Source organism: Leguminivora glycinivorella, chromosome 17, assembly GCF_023078275.1.
Source record: "Leguminivora glycinivorella isolate SPB_JAAS2020 chromosome 17, LegGlyc_1.1, whole genome shotgun sequence".
In the NCBI taxonomy this organism is placed as follows: Eukaryota; Metazoa; Arthropoda; class Insecta; order Lepidoptera; family Tortricidae; genus Leguminivora; species Leguminivora glycinivorella.
This window is the reverse complement of record NC_062987.1, coordinates 19,693,555-19,720,255: the sequence shown is the minus strand read 5'-3', so window position 1 is coordinate 19,720,255 and position 26,701 is coordinate 19,693,555. Positions and strand designations below refer to the sequence as shown.

The following is a 26,701-nucleotide window of genomic DNA, read 5'->3' as shown; positions in this document are numbered from 1 at the left end:
TTGATGTGGACATAATACATTGCGTGCTGAAATATTATGTATGAAAAAAAAATCATCCAATATTTAAAAAAGGCCATGTAGTTAGGCTCCTTATGTCCGATACTAATCGTTATTAAGATATTCGCCCGTATGGAATACACACGCTGTATACGGTTGGAATAGCCGTAGCTAGCCAATATGTTATACTCAATTCAGAGAACGACGTATTGCTAAAGGCACCTATGTCAAGATTAAGATTTTGATAACAATTATTCAAATGAAGAAAAATAAGTTTTAGCATTATGTTTTTAAAATATCGTTTCATAAATAACATTAAAAAAAAAGTAAGATAAAAACGTAGACCCGTTAGAATGGGTCATGATAAAAAAAACCTTAAAACAGATAAGACTGAACGATGATGCTTCGAGCATAATGATGAACATTACATATCTGATGTATAAAGGAACATTTTCTTTGGGTAATTGTGGCAGCAATTATTCGGGTTAAAAGTTAACAAGCGTACAATTTGTTTCTGTTTCTGAGTAAATTCTAAATAGTTTGATGATATCAGTAAAGAAAAATTAGGAACGTTTATAACGGGGCTAATTTGTAGAGGAAATCTGGCATCTTCTGCGCTAGTCTGTGGTCAAGAGTAAGCCCATTTATAAAAAAAAAAAAAGCTCACTCCATCGTAGACCACGCCTTTGGCTAGTCTGTGGAACGGAGTAAGCCCATTTATAACAATACTAGCTTTTTCCCGCGGCTTCGCTCGCGTTAGAAAGAGACAAAAAGTAGCCTATGTCACTCTCCATCCCGTCAACTACCTTCACTTAAAAAGTCACGTCAATTTGTCGCTCCGTTTTGCCGTGAAAGACGGACATACAAACAGACACACACACTTTCTCATTTATAATATTAGTATGGAAGTATGGATTATAGTTAAATAAAAAAACGATAAATCCAAACACGACCGAAGGGAGTGTTTTAAATGACACGACTTACGAATTTCCTTTTCGCACGTGTATCGTACGACGTTTTTCAGTACAGATGACCCTCCGAAGTTTCGACCTGGCATATAATAAACCACTTCTCGCACTAGTGCGTAAAAAAACACTATCTGTACTGAAAAATTATCCTTTAAACCAGTCGGAAAAAACTGTTCAATTCTTTCGATACAAACCAACAAATAATTTTAAAAACGGTTACATAAATTGGACACCTATAATATCACATCGGAACCAATAATGAAACATGAAAAGGCATGTCAACAATCGTTCACACACCTAGCAATTAGTAAGAACTTCCTAACGCTAGTTTATTCGTCGCAATGCGGCAATGGAAGTGCACGCAAACATATCGAGTGCCCGACAAATAGGTAGATTGGCCAGCTGTCTGATATAAAAACTACATATACGACCACTATTATGGAATAGTATATGCATAGTATGAAAGTTATCAAGTACAAATGTGTGGTCTCAAATAAATAAATCAATCAATTATATTTCAGGCAAAGACCCATATGATATGACACACATATCAAAGTTAAAATATATATATATATATTGTAGAAATTAATCATATTATGTAATTACCATGAGGTCGACAATAGTCGACATCATCGCTAAGCGATGAAGGCCTTTTACCCAAATAAAGATTTAAAAAAAAGTAAAAGTGAAGTGTAAAAATTCTCCTTTGTGGTAACAGATTAAAAATATCACCACCCCCTTTCCTCGGTGGGTGTCGTATGAACTGACTGTCGGATATGGATTAAATTGTGGTGTGGGCGATGGACTAGCAACCTGTGACTGCAATTTCACAAACCCTTAATTGCTAATTTTAGCACACACTTGAGGAGTTTCATGTGCCTTGCCTACCCTTTTTGGAAATACAGACGTGAGTTTATATGTGCGTGTACAAAGTCATCATCATTACCCTCCTCCCTCCTTGCGTTATCCCGGCATTTACCGCTCGTGGGAGCCTGGGCTCCTTTGAAAACTAATCCGATGATTTGGCATAGGCTATATTAGTTTTGTACCCAGTATGATTACAAATTGAATATATGACCATAAAATACTTAGAATTGGCAATTAAGCACTAACCAAATCGCGGCCAGCTTACTCATTCATTACCAACCATTCAGAGCACTAGTCCTACTTAACAGTTTAACGATAAAGTACTTGACCTTCGAGGCAATCAGCTAAAGGTGTCAGTCGCTACTCGCTACCGAGATGACAGTAGCACAAGTGGTACTAATGGCCGACCTTTGGGACAATGACGCATTTGGACTACAGCTAGTAGACTAAACGTCTAAAGACTTTAAAGAAGGCAATGATGGGTACAATTTAGATCATTTACATGTTACAAAAAGAACTTAAAACATTTACCCCCTTATAAACGTGCTAAGTTATCAAGCCGATAAAGTTCCTTTGTCCTTTTCGATCACACCAATACGTCGGAAAGGGACAAATGAACTTTATCGGCTTGATAACTTTTATTTAGAGTACGTTTATGAATAAAAAAACCCCGTTAGACAAGAAAGATGTGAGAGTTCCTAAAGTTTAAGACTAAACAATTGCTCATGATCTGACAGATACACCATGATTTTAAAAATTGACTGTGAATTAAAATTCTTAAGCAAAAAATAGGTAGGTACCTAATCATGAGCAGAGGAACTGAAAATAAAATTCTGAATGTTGCTGTTGCAAAACTGCACTACAATTAATATCAAAATATATATTTCGTTGATCTATCTATAATCTAGATATTTAATTCTGTAACGTCGACTGTATTAGGTACTATGTACATTGTACAGTATGTAATTACAGCTGTAATGATACAAGGAGATTACAAGCATTCTCATGGTCTAAAAGAACACAAAAGGAAATGTAGGATATCAATATGACAAGAAAGCTCCACATTTGTCAAAGGAATTCCAACAATCCAATAAAGTGCGTGGGACCAACAAGAGCACCTTGGGTAGATCGTGACTCTTCGCCGAGTGAAGGCCGGTCGGGGATATCTCAATAACTAGAAAACGGGTGCTGTTCGAATATTAATTAGACAGGAAAGATCTAGTGACCTTTGGAGTTGATAAGCTGGTTGATTTTATATGTGCATGTTATTGTGTGCAAACTGCTATTCAATGCAGCATTAAAATAAGTTGGACAAAGCACGCAGCAGGCTTAAATCGAGTCAAGGCATTAGGTTTTCAATAGACATCCCGTACTTCTAGTGTTTTAAAAACGTTTGATTGTTAATATTAGAATAAAATAGAATAGAATAGATACACATTTTTTCGTGAACACAGGCAAGACAAAATACACATAATAACAACAAGACAGAAAGTAATGAAGTGCCACAAAATGGCCTCATCTCAGCGTATTGCTGGTGACTTCCAGCGCTGATCTTCCGATGAGACCATCAAGTGAGAAAGATTCACGGATTTATTGTAATCTAAGAAAGTGAACCTTCTCATGTTATTTAGATTTTACACTGTTTGTAAACTCAGCTAGCCTAAAGCTAACAACGGGATTCAAATTAAAGCGCAAGAAATTAGTAAGGTAATTCAACTCATGATGCTTTAGTAATCTTAATGACAGAAAAAATACAAAACAAGATCAAAAGTTGCGTTTTTTCCAATCTACATTTCTAGAGAACTTTTATATTTTGCAAAAGCCGGTCGGTCCACAAGTACCAGCACATATGTTAAGCCTAATGTTTAATAATGTCTTCAAGTTTTTGGTAAACCACCAAATATAACCTCTAGCCGATATCAAAAAGCAAACTGTCAACACCAATCCACTATCGTACAGCTATTGCCGAACATCCGAAACCAATGAATGATAAATCGGAGTGAAGACGTCAGAGAGTACAATCATGATTGATGTATTATCGAAGGTGTTAACGTTTTATCGACGAGAAACCATTAATAACTTCTAAGCTATTCATGAAACAACACAGAGCTGATTCCTAGTGTAACTGGACCTTTAGACTCGAACACAGCATTTTGCCGAATCCTCACCGAAATCATAAAAATGACGCTCGAACTCTAAAATGACGTCTTTGATGACTTGATATTGACAAAAATTAAAGGCGTTCAATTTGAATCCATTCATATTACGATAGTTTCTAAAACCTATCATATTAACAGCATCGTCTTAACAAAATAGTATCTCATAATTACTTCACAGCTCATTGTTTCTGTGATATTTGGCATCAAAGTTGAACAATTTTAGGGTCAAAACTGGTTTTTTGGTTAACTTTTGTTTTAATTAGAGATAAAAGAGAGAGCTGAACAAGAATTCAGAATTCCTGGACTATGTAAGAAACTACTCAAGAATCTTCAAGAAAGTGTGTTTAACTGCCAAGAAAAACTTTATTAGTTCTAAATTGAAAGTGTCGGACAACAAAGTGAAAACAACTTGGAGTATTATAAATAAAGAAGCTGGTAAATGTAAATCACGCGATTGTCAAGTCAACATTGTATCAGATAATCAACAAATAGTGTCGAACAGCGATGTTGCCTCGGCATTCGAAGATTATTTCTCAAATATAGCCGTTAACACCACAAAATGTTTACATTCTTCTGCGGCTCAAGCCCATTCATTACTTTGTGCTAATGTTAAGAAATGTAATAATTCATTTGAATTTAGTCAAGTAGACTCTGTAAATATTGTTAAAACATTCAAGTCACTCAATTTAAAGAAAACGGAAGACTTATGGGAAACATCAGTTAAAGTAATTAGTCATGTCATAGATATAATAGCACCTTACTTGGCCGTAATATATAATATTTCAATTTCACAAGGCACCTTTCCAGATCTTATGAAATGTAGCAAAGTCATACCGCTTTTTAAATCGGGTGATTCGAGTGATATAACCAATTTCCGTCCCATATCAATACTTCCTGTACTAAGTAAAGTTTTTGAGAAGCTAATGTTAAATGATCTACTGGGACACTTCAACAGACATAGATTACTTACAAGCAAACAGTTCGGTTTCACAAGGGGCCGTTCCACGACCGATGCTGCTTCGGTACTCATTAAACATATATATAATTTTTGGGAAAATTCTTGTGATGCAATTGGCATATTTTGTGATCTTTCAAAAGCCTTTGATTGTGTGGATCATGGAACGCTCATTTTGAAATTGGAACACTATGGTTTGTCTATAAATGCCCTAAACTTTATGTCTTCTTACCTTAGCAATAGAACACAAACAGTAGTTGTTAACAAAACTCGCTCTAGCGGGACTGTAGTCCAATTAGGAGTGCCACAAGGCTCAATTTTAGGTCCATTCCTGTTTTTGGTTTATATAAATGATTTGCCATGTATAGTGAAAAACTTTTGTGAAATAGTACTTTTTGCTGATGATACATCACTGCTTTTTAATGTTGACCGAAAATCTACGGATTACAATGTAATTAATAGCACGTTAGCTATTGTACTGCAGTGGTTTACTGTCAACAATTTACTTCTTAATTCTAAGAAAACCAAATGTATTCGATTTTCTCTGCCGAATGTTAAACCAATCGATACAAAAATACTTTTGAATGATGAATGCTTAGAGATGGTAGATACAACACTGTTTCTTGGTTTAACATTGGACAAAAATCTACAATGGAGTCCTCATATAAAGAAACTAGCAAGCAAATTAAGTTCAGCCGCATACGCCGTTAGGAGAATCAGGCAACTGACTAATGTTGAGACAGCTCGCCTAGTGTATCATAGTTATTTTCACAGTGTAATGTCATACGGTATTCTGGTTTGGGGCAAAGCAGCTGACATACAGACTATCTTTGTATTACAAAAGAGAGCCATTCGTTCTATTTACAACTTAGGAACACGTGAATCAGTAAGAGAACTCTTCAAAGAAATTAATATCTTAACTGTAGCTTCCCAATACATTTATGATAGTATAATTTATGTTGTTAAGAATTTAGACTGTTTCACTAAGAATTCTGATATCCATAATTATAACACTAGAAACAAAAATAAGCTTGCCATAAAGAAGTTTCGTGTCCGTAAAGTACAGAAGTCATTTGTTGGGCAATGCATTCATTTTTATAATAAGTTACCTGACACTGCTTTGAGATTACCCCTCCCAGCTCTTAAGAACTACTTAAAAAAATCATTGATGTTAAAGGCTTATTACAGAGTCGAGGACTATTTGACAGACAAACATGCATGGCCCGAACCAGAAACTACAAAAAACGAATAGCAATTAAAATAATTGTATTATGTATAGAGGACACAGTTCAGATAAGAAAGCACATCAAATATTTTATATTTTATGTTGTGTAGGTAAATTACATATTTAATGATATTGAGATTCATATTATCTTTTTCTTCTATGACAATTTGATATGTTTTCTCTGAAGAAGAACGACGTATTATTAAGCAATAATATAATTTATTGAAATTGATTTCCATAGAGTACCTAGTCTGTTCATATTCTTTGATGAATACTTTTGCATGTTAAATTGTATGTTGTTATTTAATGCATGTTAATTATAAGATGTAATGTTTTGAAAAGAAGTTGCCCGCCGAGTTTCTTGCCGGTCCCATAGTGGATACCCCCCTCCCAACTGAGGGGGGACTGAAATCTTCTCGAGGCTGAGGCGTAGGGTTAGAGCCGGCGTAGCTTTATTTGACGTTCATATGCGCATTGTAATATGCCTACTTGAAAAATAAATATTTCATTTTCATTCATTTCATTTCATTCATTTTCATTTTCATTTTCAAAAGATCGAAGAACCGATGGCCGTTGGTTTTATAATTCTATCTGTAGTTCATTTACGAGTTACAACTCAAAACTTGTCAAAAATCAATGAAAACCTCGTGGAGCCCCTTAAAATACAAAATAAGGTTTACCCACGTATACAGATGTTGCAAGCATTTTACTATCCACATAGTGAAATGTGTTTAGAGGTAGATGATGCTAAGCGAGGCGGGGTAAAAAATTTGTTTTAAATAAATTATTTCGAATTGTCCTATTTACTTTCCCATAGTAGAAAATTTTAGATTAGACACATAATGGTCGCATTTAGGTGATCGGTCAGTGAAGCATTATGAATATCATTGGTTCTATGGTCAGTCATATCATGACTCCGCAGGGGTCGAGAGAAAGTGTCTACAATCAGCAAAATTGTAGTCAAGTCATTGTCAAGAACGCACAGTCAGCGGCCGAATATGACAGCAGACAAGTCCAAGGAAACAAGGGAAATCACAATGATATTTGAGATTTTGAGTCTCACGGATAACAATGTTAGTTTAAATGAAAGTGTTAGAATTTAGCGATTTGCGGAATACGTAACGCAAATTTACATTAGTTACGACGGTGGGACAAATTGCCAAAACAGATCAGATCTGTCAGCAAAAAATATCGAATCAAAAACAAACATCATAATATATTTTATATATAATTTAGAAACTGCGTGCCGATTTTTGAGTCTCACGCGTTCGAAATCAGAAAATTGTCACTGAAAATAATAAGCAAGTCACCGTGTTCGACCGGTATTTTAGTGACAAAATCCCGATTGCGAGATTCATAAATCGCCCCCCTGGTCCGTATCATCACAGTTCGATTTATATTTTCTGATTGCTGATGCGGCAAATTGTTGGTAAGTTGAAATGTTTTTTTATACTACGTCGGTGGCAAACAAGCTTACGGTCAGCCTGATGGTAAGCAGTCACCGTAACCTATGGACGCCTGCAACTCAAGGAGTGTCACATTCGCGTTGCCAACCTATTAGAAACTTGTACACTCCCTTTTGCTGTGTTAAGTACACAGTAAAAAGGAAATGTGAAAAAATCATTTTCGACCCTCGGAACAGTACTAGGCTATGCATTCTGCGTTTATCAACATACAGTTACGCTTTTTACACCAAATTTTACAAGTTACGCTTTTTGCACCAAATTTTATTGGTTTTTGCACCATTCCCATTTTTTGTAACTTCAATTTTACTAATTTAGGCATAAAATTGGGACACTACAATATATTTTGGCACGCTTCTCTAGCGGTTCTAGCAAAGTTAACATAGATAACTGGCAACACAGCTGGCGCCTGCCGGCCAGCTATTATGACCAGTGAAAGTGATATATTACAGTTACGTCACTATCTTTGTAATTAACCCTTCAAGTGCTTGACAGAGACAATCAACGTATCTTGAACTACGTTTATGCAATCGATGCATAACATAAAATGTGATAGTCCGGTTGAGATACGAGTACATGGGAAGTGCGTGTGTTGGTTTTATTTTTAACTAGCGACCCGCCCCGGCTTCGCACGGGTACTATACCTACATGTAAACCTTCCTCTAGAATCACTCTATCTATTAAAAAAAACCGCATCAAAATCCGTTGCGTAGTTTTAAAGATTTAAGCATACAAAGGGACATAGGGACAGAGAAAGCGACTTTGTTTTATACTATGTAGTGATTTAAAATAAACTAAACTGCCTTTTTTATCTTAGGCACTGGTTCCACCGCGAGCTACTTAGTGAGCTATCGGCTATAAAAACGAACAAGAGATAATCACTCCCGTGTAAATAAAAGGGACAAGGCGATGTTTATTGTTACTCGCCTAGCGGTGAGCTATCGATATCACCGTGTCTCTTTTATTTGCACAGGGGTGCTTATCTTTTGTTTGTTTTTATAGCCGATTGCTCATAGCTTACCAGCTCGCGGTGGGACCAGTGCCTTACGGTCTCGAGAGACTTGGCAGAGGATATGAGGAAGAAAGAATTGAGTGGTGAGATGACGAATCATATAGGGAAATGAAAGAGAAATACAAGCCGACTCCAATCCTGCGGAATAAGGGCAGGATAAAGAAGACGTACCTATATCGGTCGATGCCAAGCTGTATCTACTCGTATACTTCGTAGACTAAAGGCATAGATTTAGAAGATTCAAAATGTTCACAAAATCTTTTACTGAGTCTTATCTGCAATGCAAGTCATTTGAGATCCTTCCTCGAGTAACATACTATCTGACTACTTAACAACAATAACGAGTCAAAATTATTCCATGAAACACTGAAATTATCAAGTTTATCTCAGGATCCCCACATAGATAATAGTAGGAATCGGTAAAAGCTGAGGAATAAAATGATTAAGGTTTTTAGGGTTCCGTAATCAACTAGGAAACCTTATAGTTTCGCCATGTCTGTCCGTCCGTCCGTCCGTCCGCGGATAATCTCAGTGACCGTTAGCACTAGAAAGCTGAAATTTGGTACCAATATCAATCACCGCGACAAAGTGGTAAAATAAAAAGTGGAAAAAATGTTTTATTAGGTTACTCGCCCCCTATACGTAAAGAGGGGTGAGTTTTTTTTTATTTCAACCCTAACGTGTGATATATTGTTCGATAGGTATTTAAAAATGAATGGGGGTTTACGTAAATCATTTTTTGATATTGTTAATATTTTCGGAAATAATCGCTCCGTAAAAAGTAAAAAAAATGCCCCCTTCTAACTTTTGAACCATAAGTTTAAAAAATAAGAAAAAAATCATAAAAGTAGAACTTTATAAAGACTTTCTTGGATAATGATTTTGAACTTGATAGGATGAACAGTTTTTGAAAAAAATACAGGAAACTACGGAACCCTACACTGAGCGTGACACGTTTTTTTTAAGTTTACGACGTAATTGCGAAATGTAACTTACATCCGCGTGTTTTTTTATTGATAACTAGCTTTTACCCGCGGCTTCGCCCGCGTAATAAAAGTATTCTTATTGAAACGGAACCTGAAATGTGAACTTACATCCGCTACGGAACCCTATAGCCAGTACTGAGCGTGACACGTTTTTTTTTAAGTTTACGACTACCGGTTTTTAGAGGTAATTGCGAAATGTAACTTACATCCGCGTGTTTTTTTATTGATAATTTATCACAAGACTGATATTAATTAACCATTTTGCGCGACCATAAAATTTCACGGGACGTTGTTTATATCTTAATGTGGTGAAATGTATATCAGCTCCTGATTTACGAGATATGGCGATATAAGATTCATCTAAGGCAAAGAGGATCGAGTATTAAAGAGAGTTACTGTCAAAGTAAAATGTGTAATCACAGTGCAGAGACTGCCATCTCTCGACACAGGCTTAAAACTTTTGAACCTCAGTTTTGACAATTGGGGCCATATTCTTAGCTTGATATGTCTTAAAATGTCAAATATTAATATTAGCGCCATCTAGCCGAGCGTACCCCAAAGGTGTATCGCCATCTAGCTCACCGTACCTTTTTCTGTATGGTTTTGGGGTACGTTTTTTTCTTAGACTTTATCTGTCTATATGAAGTTATATAGGTCTTTGATCTAAGGTGACCCGCAAATGTTTGATCGACTTCTAGTCTGATTCAGTTCAAGAAATCAAGTTGGTAGTCAGGTTATCACTTTCGATGTTATAAATACGTTGTTAATAGGTAGTTTGTAATGACAAGATTCTAGAGACAGCTTAATTTATTTTCCGTTAGTTGTTTAAAGAAAAGTACAATTATCAAGTTGTAAAAAATAGTGGTATAAGACGTTCGTTTTCTGAAGAAACACGGCAATGAAAGTAAAAGTTGTTTAAATTAATCTTCCAACTAAATTATTGTGAAACCAGCTCAGACATGGACATAAATAAAGCAGTTTATGTAACTTTAACTGAAGATGTACATCATTTACATGATTGTACATATTTTTTCGTTTACTTTCAACCCCTTATTTGCCAAGATTGGCACTAAAACTTTAGTAGTTTCATGTGGTCTGCCTACCCCTTTATGGGATACAGGCGTGATTGTATGTAGATATACAATTTGGGCAAATGTAAATACCTACTAGTGTCATCCTTTCATTCGGGTTTTTTTATCCATCACCAGTATTTTCGCTTACGCTCCGCGTTAGTTAGAAGTTACCTACATTGTAAGACATGATATATAGTATTTATACTATGGATATCATAAACTGACACTGCACGCAACTAGCCAACACCATTAATAAGCTATGGCCCGCTATAATTTGCAGAGCAGTAAATAAAATTACCTACATACGAAACAACAAATTACTGACATTACAAGATACACATTTAAGAAAAAATGGTGCAAATTTTCCTATTGAAATATTGGCTAGCCCAATTGGCTGGCTGCTTACGCGGCTAACGTCTTTACTAGACCACACGCCCGCCCGCAGGCGGCCAGTGGGCCTTGCCGTTTTTTCTTTCGTGTATGATATCTATTTCAATTTATTATTGGCTAATACTTAAGTAATTACATACTATACTATATACTGTCGGTATCATAAACTGGGCGTGCATTGCAGACGTTACGATATAAGTACGGTGGACGTTATTGATATAAGTCCCACTATGATTTTGATTTGCCTCAACACCTCGAACAAACATTACAAACAAACAAACATTGCAAGTTAAATGTAGGCTTATAAAAATTAGAAAAAAATATGCACACTGTGTCAATCATCATTTTTGCTCCTGACAAATTGGCTAACCAGACTAGATACTTAAGTAATGTCAAGCTATATACTCTGGCTATCATAAACTGGGCACTGCGTGCATCTCGCAGAGCTTGTACTCCGCCAATAATAAGATAAGGGCTGTTAGGGCTGGTATAATTTGCGCGGCGGTAAATCAAATTACGATACCCACAACGTCGAACAAACATTACAAATTACACAGGCTTGTACAACTACACATTGAAAAAAAAATGCAATTTTTCCAATCGAATAATAGGCTAGCTGAGACTAGTTACTTTGTAATGACATACTATACTGTGGGTATTATAAACTGGGCACTACGTGCAACTGGCAGTGCGCCATTAATAAGATAAGGGCTGGTATAATTTGCGCGGCGGTAAATCAAATTAAACGCCACCTACGACGGGTATCGCTCCTGTGCGCGCTGCTATCTGATGCGCGCGCAGGGTTGCTACTGGAAGGAATAAATACTTAGTAGTCAAAAAATTGTAGATATCATAGAAGAGACAAAGTGAAGGTCAATTACTGCACTTACAAAGTGTTGCCATCTATGTATTCTATGTTTATTATGTGCATTTACGCGTTCTGGGAAGAAACGAGTGTGATACCCGCTTATTTGTGATATCTAAAAATTTTAAGAACTTTGTATTATCCGTGCAAACATAAATGGAAGTTGTCCTTGTGTCAACGATTTCACAAAACTTGACTATGACCAACCAAAGGTAGGTACTATTAACTTCATGAAAGTGAATTGTAAATATTCTTATGAGAAAATAAAATTCTTTGAACCGAACAACGCCAGTGACGGAATGCGGCTGATTGACTCAAATACACGTAATTTTATGGATTTGTTAATCATTAATGCTAGCAGCGGATGTAGGAACTAATTTGACACCAAAAGAAATCATACAGAGCGAGTCCTAGAACCTACATAGAGAAGACCAGTCGTGCACCTAGCGAATACTGAGATGTTCATCTATTCCCTGAGAGGCAACCCTATCCAATGATGTGCCACTGCGTGAAAGTGGCGACTCCAGGCGCCTTAAGGCGTGCCTTCCGCACATCTGTCAAAATGGCACCAATGTTCAAGGCCTGCGCCATTTCTTTGGACAACATTATTCTTCGAGATAATTCATATTTTGAGCTAAGCTATCCTTTTCAGCAAGCAAAGTAAATTTCAAGTGTTTCTGCTTCTCTACTTCTATTGAAAATGACATTTATTTTATGCTCGCAGTAGACAAAAATACGAACCAAATACTTGATAGAATGTGACGAATTTTAGACGGTTGAAAATAAACTAACACAAATTTTGACAGTTTCATTTAACCAGCTCTTATTGAGTTATAAATCTTGTAAGCCAAAAAACACAGTAGGTATATTGATTTTAGGGAATTGGAAACCAATATTGTGGTAATTTTAATGGAGGAAGCAAAAAATACTTCGATATTTTAATGAAAAGCGGAGATATTATTATCTATTAACACTAGAAGCTTTTAATATAAAAATACTTTGAAAATATATTTCGCCGTTAAACGTAAGTTTGGCGAAAAAACTAGAAACTGTATAACTGTAATCTTTGTTTTCAATAAATTAAAAAAAAAAAAAAAAAAAGTATAAGGCCATAAAGAAGACGAGATACAAATGAATAGTCTTGTTTTTTTTTTCAATAAACGATGATCACGTAGTGTCTAAAAGAATTAGATAAAATAAAATTATAGTCTTGTCCTAACTTTCCACCTAGGAAGTGATGATAAAAATAAAATACCAATGTCAGAAATAATAGTAATATATGAATGACGGAAAAAGTAGGAATGCGGCATCACATAACACTATTATGAGAACTAAACATGATTAACATAACACAAGGTGCGAAAATGCCAACAATGACTGATGAGCAGCTGATGTGTTATTACAAACAGATTAGACTTAATTAAAGCCCTTCAAAAGACTCATGATTGGATTAGAAAGGAAGGCTGCGCGTGCGCCTTCGGGGTTTTTAATTGCGAATTGATGAGGTTATTTTGATTTGATGGGTCAGCATGTTTGTATTACGAAAGCGTTTTATAGTGTCGTAGTGTTTAATTACTTTTGAAGAAATACTGTCGTAATCATTCAACGAGCAGTGGTCCGTTTCTCGAAAGGTACAAGCCTTGTATTACAAGTGTGTTTCCATGACAACCCAACGATTTGACACTTGGTACCAATAAGCTATTGGGCGTTGTAGAAGTTATTGTATCTTTCTCTCATTAAATGTGCATCCTGAACAGCTGATTCTAAGCTTCCACTTTATTCTAAGACCGCCACAACGACCGCACCAAATATAGTATCTTTCTTGGTAACATTTAGCCAGCATTATCCAGTGTTCCCTTACAACCTCAACGAATCTTTAAACTGAATGATGATGAATGATCGATCAGCAGCGCGGCGTCTATGCATAGCAGCTTGTCGCGGCGAATGATTGAATGAATGACTCACCACCATTCACCAGCTCCGCGAACTTCGCGTTCAGCTCATCCTGGCCGCCCGTGCCGCACACCACGTCGCGTGTGATCTCTGGAGACTGTGAATGAATGAATGATTGAATGAATGACTCACCACCAGCTCCGCGAACTTGGCGTCCAGCTCATCCTGCGGCGGCATGGGGTGGGTGGGAGTGACAGCCTGCAGCGCCAGCCCTCCCGTGCCGCCCACCACGCAGTACGTGATCTCTGGAGGTTCGTCATTCTGTAAACAAAGATAAATTTGTTTTAATATGGATAAATCTAAGACATAGATCATCATAAAGGCCCGCTACTCAGAGAGAGAATATATACAGACTCCGAATGATATTAGGACCCGTTTAGACGGTACGAGAACTCGCATACGAGTTTTATTACATTGCGGTATTGACGGTTGTGCAAAGTTATATGTAACTTAAACAGCCCGCAATGTAACTAAAATCGAATGCGAGCTCGCGTCTAAATCAGGCCTTATAGGGGATTTGCGAGATATTTGCTAGGTGCTGTATGCTACAGCGCCCTAGGATGTTTTGTTTATATGACAGTTGGCAGATGACAAATGATATTAAGGTATCCACAAGTTCATATTTTTGATGAAGTCATGCCCTGTAACTGCAGCAATACCATCAATGTAGTAGATCTAACCCTTATAATAATATAATAGAAAGGGGAAATGACAAATTACAATATTAACAAAAAAAATCCTTTGGCCTAAGTACTCTTCATGATAACGTCAAATCTCTTGTGTAAAATTGCAAATAAAACCACAGTATTACCTAATACCAAAATATCGAATCAATAAAAACCAAATAACACATAACAAGTGAGCACTTTCTTCAAGCATCGAAAATACCTCCTTTACGCAATTTCGCAACATTCCGCCATTATCATTCAAATTTACGACCATTTTAAATTCGCGCAACACAGAGATGAAGAGATAAATCTGCAGACAGACCGATTTGTCCACGAAATGATATACCGCTTTTAATATCATCTTACTTAAGCTTTATCTTAAAGGACATACAGTTCATCAATGCTATATTATATTTAAGAATTCGAATTTAAATTGTAAAAAAGTATAAGGAAGAGCAAGATGGTTCCTTAAACGGCGAACGGCTAATAAGGAAACAAGGTGGACGGAAAGAAAAAGAAATAATGGCTGTCGCAATCCGAGTCGAAGTACTCGAATTACCGTAAATGGTAATTAATTACAATGTGACACTTGGTGTCAGTAAACCGAGAGAAAAAGTGGCAACTATGTACTGACAGAGGCAAACATATCCGATGGAATATTCTAGTTTTTGGTGACACTGATGATGTCGATCAAGTCCTAATATCCGTCGACGGTAATATCCGGACAAATAATGCATGAATACAGGTACTGGTGAACTTTATCATACTGCTAAAATGGAAAGTAGCCCCCCTTTCAATTTGGGAACTTTAGTTAAATATACTAGTGTTATTAACTAGATTATTCGAAAAAAAATTGTCCATTCAGAAAAACTCAGTTTAAAAATATTGCGAAAAAATCTTAAAAATCGAGGTTCTGCTCTCGACTGTTTCCTCCTTCAAAACTTAATCAATCGTAACGAAATTTGAGAATCTGAATAACAATAAAATAATCTGTGTCGGACCGTTTAGTTTTTTGGCTTATTGTTACCAATTTTGAATACCACACCTTTTTCTACGCCATAATCAACAAGGTCGTTTTTGGAAATGTAGCGTCTTTAAATATAAGAATATCAAAAAAATCAAAACGGTCCGACACAGATAAAAATAATAATAATCTGTGTTGAAAAAATCATTGCTCTATCTTCAAAAACCAGGGAGGACATAGTCGAGAGCGTTTTTGTATGGAGAATTGACCCCTCCTGTATCGTCTTCATATTTCACATTGAAATGAATAAAAGTATCTGACAGCTTGTCAAATATTGCTGGACCGACAAGTTTATAGTCGCTAGTCATTGCTACAAAGTCCAATTGAACGACGAACGCACATTAGGTCAAAATGGTTAAATGTTCATTGTCAAGGAATGTATTTTCGCAATGTCACCAATGTCTTAGAACCAAAATGTATAACACTAAAACATCACTTATTGCTCAGAAGAATATGATTGTGTCAGATATTTTTGCGGTATTTTTTTGTGATGTCATTGCCCGCGACTGTACTATGCCAGTTCCAAGAAACGATTCGTAAGTCTAGTAAACTTGACCACTTCAAATAATAACTTAAAATGTACACGCTTAAAGTGCTCCCTAAACAACTATGTAAGCTTTGAGTCATCAAGAGAAGCATGAAAAAAGAACGTGACTATACGAGCATGCTCTGTTGAGATCGTCTGCAACAATGATTATCATGAAATATAAGATCTTAACGGGTTATGAGTCAGGCTCCAATTGCAAACCCTTTTGCGGCGCCTGGACGCAGTTCCTTGAATTGTCGCGTGCGTCTCGCGAAACTGTTAATAGTAGTTAGGGTTGACACTCTATGCTTAAATACGATAACTAACTATTATCAGGTTGGACAAGTGGTAAATGGTAGTATTTCAAGAACCCTGATTAACGCATCGTTATTCATACTAATATTATAAATGGGAAAGTGTGTGTGTCTGTTTTTGTCCGTCTTTCACGGCAAAACGAAGCGACGAATTGACGTGATTTTTTAAGTGGAGATAGTTGAAGGGATGGAGAGTGACATAGGCTACTTTTTGTCTCTTTCTAATGCGAGCGAAGCCTTACTTGTACTTAAATAGATGAAAATGATGTTTAACGACTTTTTTAATACTTTTTGCCATGTAACCTGTCAGAAATGCCACACATTGAAGGCAAAACAATGAACAATTTATTCACAAATACATTAGTCAATGTAGAATCAAATACTAATCCTATGAAAATAATGAGAACAATCTGCGGGAAAGAGCAAACTGCATATATAATTAATCTGGTAAATAAATAAAACAGGACTATGAACTAGATGCTCTAATAAAATAATACAAAGTAAAGAAACAACGGAAATTTTGTTTGAACACTTATCTATTTGAGCATTGCATTGCACAACATCCACCTGTCTTCAATTCTATACACTCTATACAGTATTTCATAATTAAACGCAATCTTAGTACCTACTTTACCTATTATTTCAAATTCAATTTTATATCCATACGTAATATATATAAATAGGAAAGTGTAGGTATGTGTTTGTGTGTCCGTCTTTCACGGCAAAACGGAGCGACGAATGGACGTGATTTTTAAGAGGAGATAGTTGAAAGGATGGAGACTTGGAGAGTGACATAGGCTACTTTTTGTCTCTTTCTGATTAGAAAGACACCTCACCTCTTTCTGGTTCGGAAGTTTGAATGGTGCATTCCGTAATTTTAAGTAATTGTAAGCAAAGCCGTGGGCGAAAGCAAGTATTATTATTGTTGTGATTCTGCTCTAAGCTACAAAATCCCTAAATCCAGAGGGACAGTAAGGCAAGTGAAGGGCCAGCTAGAAAATTCTAAAATTACAATTAGGTAGGAGGAATCGAAAGAATAACCTAACCATAAAATAAAAATTTTGAAAAAACCCCCGACCGCGACCTAGTGAAGTTAGGAATTAGTAAAAGAAAGTTAAATTGCAAAAATCTTGCAACAAAACTTAACAAACTGGAACCCGAAAGCGATAGCCCTTTCGAAAAGTGAAGCTTATATTCGTCGATGATTTCACCGACGTCTGCCGCTAAATTATTTACGCTCATAAGGCCAGTTTGCAGTAAATTTGCGACGCTAACTAAACAACTTGAAAGCTATAAGTATAACAACTGCATCCTTGGAAACGGTCCTCTGATCAAACATGTTTAACATCAAAAGAGGCCGCTTCAAACGTGCATACAGTTCTTGGAAAGTTCTTTTGAGTTTGGTTGTTAAGGAAATTTACCATAGCATTTTTGAAACCGACTATAAAGAAGACTGTTAGACCACTTAGTTTTTTGTGTAAGGTGACAATTGGTCCATTGCCGTGTGGTCAGTAAGTGGTCAAAACGAATGGTCTAGGGTTTGTACTCTGAAAACTGCAACAACACGGTTTAATTTAGGTACAGTAAGCAAAAGTTCATGGCAGATTAAATCAATGAATTCATTCATAATTTAATTTTGCAACTCACTATATAAGGTCCTAATTTATTAGATGCAGATATTTTTACAGCTGATAGTACTCGGTCTCTGGAGTATATTAAACCGTGAAACATTATAGCTTTTACGACGTTTTTTTGGAGAAAACGGAAAAACAAATTTGCTACGTAAAAACACCCTGTTTATGTGATTATTAAATGAAAACTCATTGAACAGATTCTAGTACCTCTTTTACGTACCACTTAACTGTAACTGGCCACTTCAATGACATGTGCAGTTTTCCCGCCGAACCTTTACGACATTTACAACAAACAATTGTTGACATGACAGACAGTGTTATTGTGACATGTGATAATGCACATGATGATTTTTTTTTAGACGAAATTATAATTAATTTTTTTGTTAGGAAAATGAAATCAAAAAAGTTACATGAAAAGATTTCTTAATTTATATTTAAAGTTAATTATTTTAATGTAAAGTATCATGTGTTAAAATATCTGCAACTAATAAATTAGGACCTTATATACAAGGAAATTGGAATCTCCCCAAAACAATTAGAAGCCTTGTGTCCTTTAGAGACGTGTTCTGTTTTTTTTTTCGGTTTAGATTCATGTAATATGCTGATATTAACAGTAACGTTTCCTGTTAAAGTAATACTAGTATCAAAACTTACATGCAAAGCGAGGCTAAGCTTTCTTTTCAGCGTAAAAAACCCCCTGGAATGCTTCTTCGTGTCAATGCAACTCATGATCACCAATATGTCCACACTTCCCTACAACACACACGCACGGCATGCGATATGCGAACGATCACTGCACAATGAACTGGCGCCGGTATTATGTCTCAATACTCTCAATCAATTTGACAACGAGAATTCGATGCTATTCAATGTCGGGTCGTGATATGACGAGTTGGTTTGACAAGCAAGATTTTGCTTGAAATGGTATTTGAAATAGATGTAAAATGGACATGGACGTTTCTTGAGATATCTATTCGGAGTTGAAAGTCAAATGAGCGTTCACATTTTGAACCTTCCAGAAACTTCGTGTCTTGGGAACTGAGATCAAGCGAGTCACCATTGGTACGAGTACCAGACGTGTTAAGATTCTACGCCAAATTTTAGGTTTCACACTTTTGATGATGGTAGTCGCACTAGTTTCTTTAAATTATCGATATTAGAGTTTTCATCAACCTTAATCCTTACATCACATTTTGAAGAAGCTTCTCGATGTGTATTATGATTTGTATACTTCCTCAATTGCTATAATTTAGTTCCACATCTCAAGCCACACCCACTTCCAAATCCATCAGTATCACAGCCATTTCGCACTGAACTCTTAACCAAAGTCGAACAGTCCTGCGTAGGCGCACGATTTCCGCTCGATATATTGTCTCGATGATACATTAATTGACGTCTAATTACGATGCCCGTCGCGACTTGAATAGCCCTTTAGGAATTCTTTGTCTGCTGGATAGCTTGAATGTGTTATCGTTGGTTCAGCGAGTGCGGGTTGTCCAGTGTAAATTGGTCTTGTGCAAGGGTAAGGAAGTTTTGAATTTTTGTAGTTCTTATCTTCAGGCAACAAGTTATTTAGAATTCCTTAGTCGAACCTTAATGTGTTTCTTTTAAGTCTTTTCTTAACGGGAAGACTCAATAATTCCTTAACTAGTAAAAAACGCATTGTTTTGAAAAACTATCTTTGTATGGACGGAACTGACATCCTTCTTTTTATGCTTTAACTTTGACGATGAATGATTTTTCTGTCCTCAGGCCGGAAAAATAGTATACACACCTTGGCCATTTAATACCGGCTCCCGGTCGACAATGACATGTAATCTACTATTGTTTTAATACGAATCCTTTGGAGTCACTTCAAAAGATTTTAATAAGGTTTTGATTCTGACTTGACTTCTGATATTGGCCAGTTCGCCTAATTTAGACTAAAGTTCTCACTATACTGGTTCTGAAGCTATCTAGTTGCCTATTCTAGCAAGCATTCGAAGCAACACTTCTGCTCCTTTAATCTATCAACATAGAACTATAACGTCATGTGCTATGAAGAAAAGCACGTGTCTTACGACTTTTTACGTCTAAACTAGTTAATGACTTCGATAAGTGCAACGTGACTTTGACCTAAATGGTTACCAACAAAAGGAACCAATCAGCGTTATCCGCTTCGTCAATCAAAATGTTTTGACTTTAAAATATTAAAAATGATCTGACCTTTTTATAATAGAATCCGTATTGGGGCAGAATTGCGTAAATTTAAACGCAACGTTTTCGTATCTACTATAATAAGCCTCATTGATCTTTGGTAGGGTCAGGGGCTCTATTTTATAATTTTGTATCAGCCAGGTCAACTGATGGTACGATACGGCTTTTGCAATATCGAGATTTTAAGTTGGCAGTTCTAAGAATGATGACAAAATGTCTAAAGTAATATCTTTGACGGTTTAACTCCCACGCTGATATACAACATTACATTGCAGTACTTTTATTTTATTATAGTCTTATTTTATAAAAGCGTTCCATTTCTGATCTCGCTGTCACTGATTTGAACACAAATCTAAACTTCAGAAAGATTTTCAAAATACAGTCTGACCAAAAAGAGTAAAAATTCAAAAGTAGCAACTGCGTAGGTCGTCCCGTTTTCTCACACATATTGATTTGAAAGGGGTGAAATTCCAGAAATAAGGAAAGGTCAAATCTTGATCCAATTAATCTGTGAACTGTGAAGCAGTCATCATCCTCCTTGCGTTATCCCGGCGAGCCTGGGGTCCGCTTTGACAACTAATCCCAAGATTTGGCGTAGGCGCTAGTTTTTACGAAAGCGACTGCCACCTGACCTTCCAACCCGAAGGGTAACTAGGTCTTATTGGAATTAGTCCGGTTTCCACACGATGTTTTCCTTCACCGAAAAGCGACTGGCAAATATCAAATGACATTTCGCACATAAGTTTCGAAAAACTCATTGGTACGAGGCGGGGTTCGAACCCACGACCTCCGGATCGTAAGTCGCACGCTCTTACCGCTAGGCCACCAGCGCTTTGAACTGTGAAGCAGTAAGCCCTCAAAAACCGCATTTATTTTCGTTTTTCAGTCTCATTGACATATTGTTATTTTTCTTGATCATAGTCTGCATATTTCGTTTAAAAATTGACAAACGTATAATAAAATTGACAGACCAGAGTATCATTAAAGCTTGATACTACATTGTCCAGCTTTCTTAAATCACTTTCAAATTCTCTAATGAATGCTTAAATCAGTTAAATTGTTTGTTCCTGTCAAAACTAAAGGTTAAAGTAAATAGTTGGCGCGAAAATGTAAGATCGCGATTGTGTTCAGATTGATTGACGTACGAATGGAGGCGGTAGTTAGTGGGTATTTGTAAACGCCATGGGTCGGGTCTATTCTCAGGTCAGTGTAAAATACGGGGTGAAATACTTAAAGGGACTGTTCAAAACATTGCATGGTGACTTTTCAGGTCATAATTAACAACTTTTATTATGGGACCAATCTGGGACCCGTGAAAAGAGACGATGGCAGTTGGAGAATCCGAAAAAATGCCGAAATTGAACATCTTATAGCCGAACCGAATATATTAGGTGAGACCAAGGCACATCGTCTCCGCTGGCTTGGCCATCTTATAAGGATGGGTGAGGATCGGGCAGTCAAGAGAGCCTATCTGGGTTGTCCAACTGGACGCCGTCCCGCTGGCCATCCTAAATATCGTTGGGCAGATAGAGTGGAAGCAGATCTCCGTGAACTCGGCGTTAACGAGGGCTGGCGAGAGGTCGCTCTGGACCGCGTAAAGTGGCGTGCTCTTGTGTTGGAGGCCAAGACTCACTTTGGGTCGTCGCGCCAACAAAGTAAGTAAGTAAGTAAGTATGGGACCAATGCTGACATCACAAAAAAAATTTTCTGTTCCATAGAATTGAGCGCCATCATGACAGTCGTAATGTTAGAAGTAGCCAAAATTTTTTGTGCTATTTCAGCATTGGTCCCATAATAAAAGTTGTTTATTATGACCTCAAAAGTCACCATGCAAAGTTTGAACTGTTCTTTTATTTCACCGTGTATAAATAGACAACCTTTTCTTCCGACCAGAATAGTCATAGCCTTCTTTGTCGGTGACTTTGTGTTATGCAGTTCATGTGGTTTTGACTCCATCGCAACTTAGTTGTTTGACAATCTGCATTATTTTGCGAGGGATATGTTATCAGTATTCCGTACAACTCTTGCATGTGCTCTCGCCTCAATGTTTCTTACTTCATCTTACCTATAATGTTCTAACCCATCTAACTATCTTTCTTTCTCTTTCTTTCTTTCTTTGCGAGCGTTTCTCTCACCTCAGTATTTCTTACCCCATCTTGCCTACAGAGGGCTCAATTTCATGCACTCACGTGACACACATAGAATTCAGCAAAGCAGTTCTTTGTTGTTTAGGTACAACAAGTCTGTTGGTATTCCTAGTATCTTTCTTATCCATCTTTCTTTCTCTTTCTTTCTTTCCGCGCGTTAAAGTATTTCTTATCCATCTTGCCTACCGACAATCACCGCTTTCCAACGTGGCCGGTTGAACATCTCCGCGCGTTTCTGACATCACCGCTTTCCAATTGAACAGGTTTCTGCAGGGCCGGCCCTAGAGATGCGAGGCGATTCGAATGAATGTACAGTGACGTTAGAATGATATTTGAATCATATTAGCAATCATACGATTCGTCCACGCCGAGCGCCGCACTTCCTATATAATATGCAGGTTATTACGAAAGACGAATTAAATTAAAAAAAAAACCCCGACTTAATGGACCGACGCCCATCAAAATATGGCATGGCTAAGAACACTCTTGCAGACAAAATCTGCTTTCAAAAAAACTAAATTTAAATCGGTTCATCCGTTCGGGTCCCGAACTTCGGGAGCAACAATGCCACAGACAAGCACATCGTTTTTGTGTTGAAAAATGGAAACATTAATTAACGAATTTTTTGGATATCGTCGAATCGCTCTGAAGCCTACTAGAAGCGCGCTTATATTTCTGCACCTTTATTTATGTATAAATATCCTATAGGTATCCAAAAATTGGGGTGTCAATTTTTGAAGTATGTATGTATAGTATCGCATCATTAGTAGTATGGCTGGTAGACGTATCTCCATACAAAATACGTGAGATATCAGTGCGAGTTCGAATGGACCTGTTGCATTGTGGGCTGAATGCCTTAATTAATGCTATAATGATGTATGGGTGGAAAGCGAGGTTTGGAGTTTGACAATCGCTCAGTGTCACCGAAATGGGAGCTACGTTTTGTTTTTCTTTACCGTTCTTTTACCTAGTTTTAAAATACTTATTTGCTCACTGCAATACCGAATAGTACCTATGATTCGATGCAAACCCCACGAGCAAAATCGAAACAGTAAAGACAATACTTTACATTCTGTAGGTCCATTTTAACTCCTCAATCCTCGTGTACAACATTTTGTACATATTCCAAAATTTATTTTGAACCTCGTCTGAGTAACAAAGGGTTCCAAATTCAAAAACAGAACAAATGCTTCCGGGACTCAGGAGGTGAAAAGTTTTTCGAGCAGTTACTGGTCGTGAGATTGCAAAACGATCCTTGGTTTTTAGATAAAATTGGACATAACCGTCAAATGGACACTGAACTGACTTGTCCAATTCCCGTATCATTGCTTAAAAAATCCTAAGGTCCTTTTAATTAAGTTTGATCGTTACCAAAACGTCAAATTAGGGGGTGTACCGCTTAGATTTTAACAATGTCTTAGTCAACATTTGGTCAGCAAGCATCATCATTCAGTCTTAAATTATGGATGTCGAGGAGATCAGATTCGACCACATTAAAAACCAGGAAAGAGCCAACCCTGATATCAAGTTATTCAAACATGGTGCCATAAATCGTTTAATTATCACATAATTCAAAGCAGCAGCGACTGTCATAACGCAGCAATAAACAACCGGGTGGTTGCGACCGACGGTGCACAGAATACGAGACCTGTTTCAGTGTAAGGTGTTCTCGAACTTGAGAACTGGAATGTAATGACTAAAGATGAAATAAATATGTATGTTTATCTTTAATGGCCGATTTGGAGTTTCATAAAAATATACGAGGTGACCGATATTTCGATGTTTTTTTTTTCTCAACGCAGAATGGACATTTGGCACTCCGTAGCGTACCGTAGTTATTTCTTTTTATCGCTATTTTATTCCGTATTGTCACAACACACACAATTGTCAATCGTTCGCCAGCGACCATTAACGATTGTACTCTTCGTTATAGACCCTAATTTAATGTCAAAAATACGATTTTTATGCATTGAATTGAACCCCCGTGTGGTGACGGGTTAAGAATTTCACCACCCCCTTTCTTCCCGTGGGTGTCGTAGAAGTCGACTGTGGGATATGGGTTAAATTGTGGCGTAGGCGAGAGGCTGGCAACCTGTCACTGCAATGTCACAGTTTCGTTTTCTTTCAACCCCTTATTTGCCAAGAGTGGCACTGAAACTTGAGTAGTTTCATGTGCTCTGCCTACCCCTTCATGGGATACAGGCGTGATATGTTATGTTATGTTATGAATTGAACCTATCGTTTTAATTTTTTTTATAGACGATCTAAAAGTTCACAAGTATATGCAATTTACAAAGAATAAACTAAAACGAGCGAAAGCACACCCGCTATTAATGCTAGACTAAGGTTCAACTAAAGGTTAGCTCAGAGATGAAAGCTAGCCTCACTAACATCAAGTTTTGAGAACGAAAGTTAAGTGAAATGGCAATAGGTAGATTAGGTAGGTATATAATGTTCTTTATAAATTCTCCAGCATCAGTAATAATGACAGAGATAGAAACTGAGAGAGTTTCTAACTTTTTAAAGGTATAAAATACCATAGACCTTCAGACCTTGCACTTCGTAGGCTCAGTGAAAGTGTTATGCATCTTGCGCCGAAGCAACTCGATATCGTAAACGGATAGCAATCCGCTATGTGATACCGATACGTTCTGGATCGGTGGGCTCAAGTAGGTACTTAGACTCTTGCTTGTAACCCTATAGTCACGTTCTATGTCGCGTGTCATTTCATTTTGAGGCACGTGTTTACCTGTGAATCTGTTCCAGAGCCCTATTATGAGTTTTTGATAGTTTCGTATACATTACTTGATAGCGTTAGCAAATAAAGTACTACGTCAAGTTTTAGGGTAACTCTGATGCCGCTTACACTTTGCATTCTATAGAATTGTGTTTAATGTATACATTATAGATTCAAAGATTTTGAGTTAACCTATAGGTACAGACGTTTTAGCTCAACTGACCCTGAACATTGAACACAACACGGCACAGAACAAACGAATCGTAGACAGATTAATAATGTCTGACGACGATAGATAAAATATTGTGGGGAAACCTAATAAAGATCGAGTCACAAACTAAGCATAATATAACTTGGGTCACGCCTCGGACACTGGCGATCAAATATATGAAAAAGGCGCGTTCCTAGCACACAGTCTAAGCTCGTGTAGGTGAACGCGTACCATGCTTGTATGAGTGACATATGACACGTCGACTGCACAGTATAAGGAATATTCAGTAGTTAATCTCCGGCAGGTAGATGCGGGCGGTCTCTACTGCGCAAGGTCACGCAGGGTGACGCAGGGTTGAACAAAATTACTATAAAGTTAATCAATCAACTTCGTACAAAGTAAGTTGTTGTTATTAATATTAGGTACTATTAGGTAACTGTAAGTATTAGTATAACAATACCACACCAGTCAATATTGAATACACAAAAAAATATTATTCATATATTAGTTTCATAGCGCAATACTAGATTGTGTAACGATCCCGAGCAAAATGAGATATTCACAGGGAAGGCTTTTCACATCACGTATGTGGTAATTTATATGTTATACTTAGATATTATTTAAAACAAAAACGCTCTTTCTACTACGTACCATTCAAGTAGGTACGTGTTTTTTTCTTATATACTGACGAAATAGTATTTACATAAAATGTCTGAATAGATGGTTCCACAATATTTAAGTAGGTACCAAAATTTCGAGATAAGATAGATCGCATCATCTACCTAAATAAAAAACAAGTATTTGGTTGCAAAGTAATTAATGTCGTTACAGGTAAATCCTTATTGATTTTAATGCATCACTATATCTCACTTTTACCTAACGCTGCAAAAATATAAGTATAAAAAACCACTTACTTTTCTGGAAGTCTAGGAATTGTGAAGAATGTTATATCCGGATTTTTAGAACTGTTGGAACTGTTCTCCATACATCCATAAACACTACAATAACGAAATGACCTCGGCACTGACGTCATTTTCACACACACAACAAAACAGCGCGCAAACGCGGCCCCGACTGTCCAGCCCAATAATTACCAGTTTCGCATGTTTTCGCTGCATGCGAGGGGAGGGAGGGGGACACACCGCGCGGCGTGAAGTTTGTAAGAAGAGTTATTACTGGTTTATACTGTGTCGACTGTTCGCGTTTTTGACAGGCGGTAACTGTGAGGTAACCGAGAGGGGGTGGGCGACACTTTCAGCGGGGAGCGGGAGTGGCCATACTTATACTGTGCTTGGGTACGATATGGCGGTAAACATATTTATTTAGAAAAT

General features: G+C 37.0%; 1 protein-coding gene across 6 annotated transcripts in view; it reads right to left on the bottom strand.

Annotated features, from left to right (window-relative positions):
* Positions 1 to 26,701, bottom strand: part of LOC125235312 (disheveled-associated activator of morphogenesis 1-A) — a 224,622-nt gene that overhangs the window by 37,978 nt on the left and 159,943 nt on the right. For 5 of the 6 annotated variants that reach the window (XM_048141841.1, XM_048141843.1, XM_048141838.1 and 2 more), the window contains one exon: positions 14,046 to 14,174. In XM_048141841.1, coding sequence (XP_047997798.1) covers positions 14,046 to 14,174 — 129 coding nt within the window. Of the gene's footprint in view, positions 1 to 14,045; positions 14,175 to 18,733; positions 18,869 to 26,701 lie in introns of those variants that run through there. The other variant, XM_048141840.1, reaches the window with a different exon arrangement.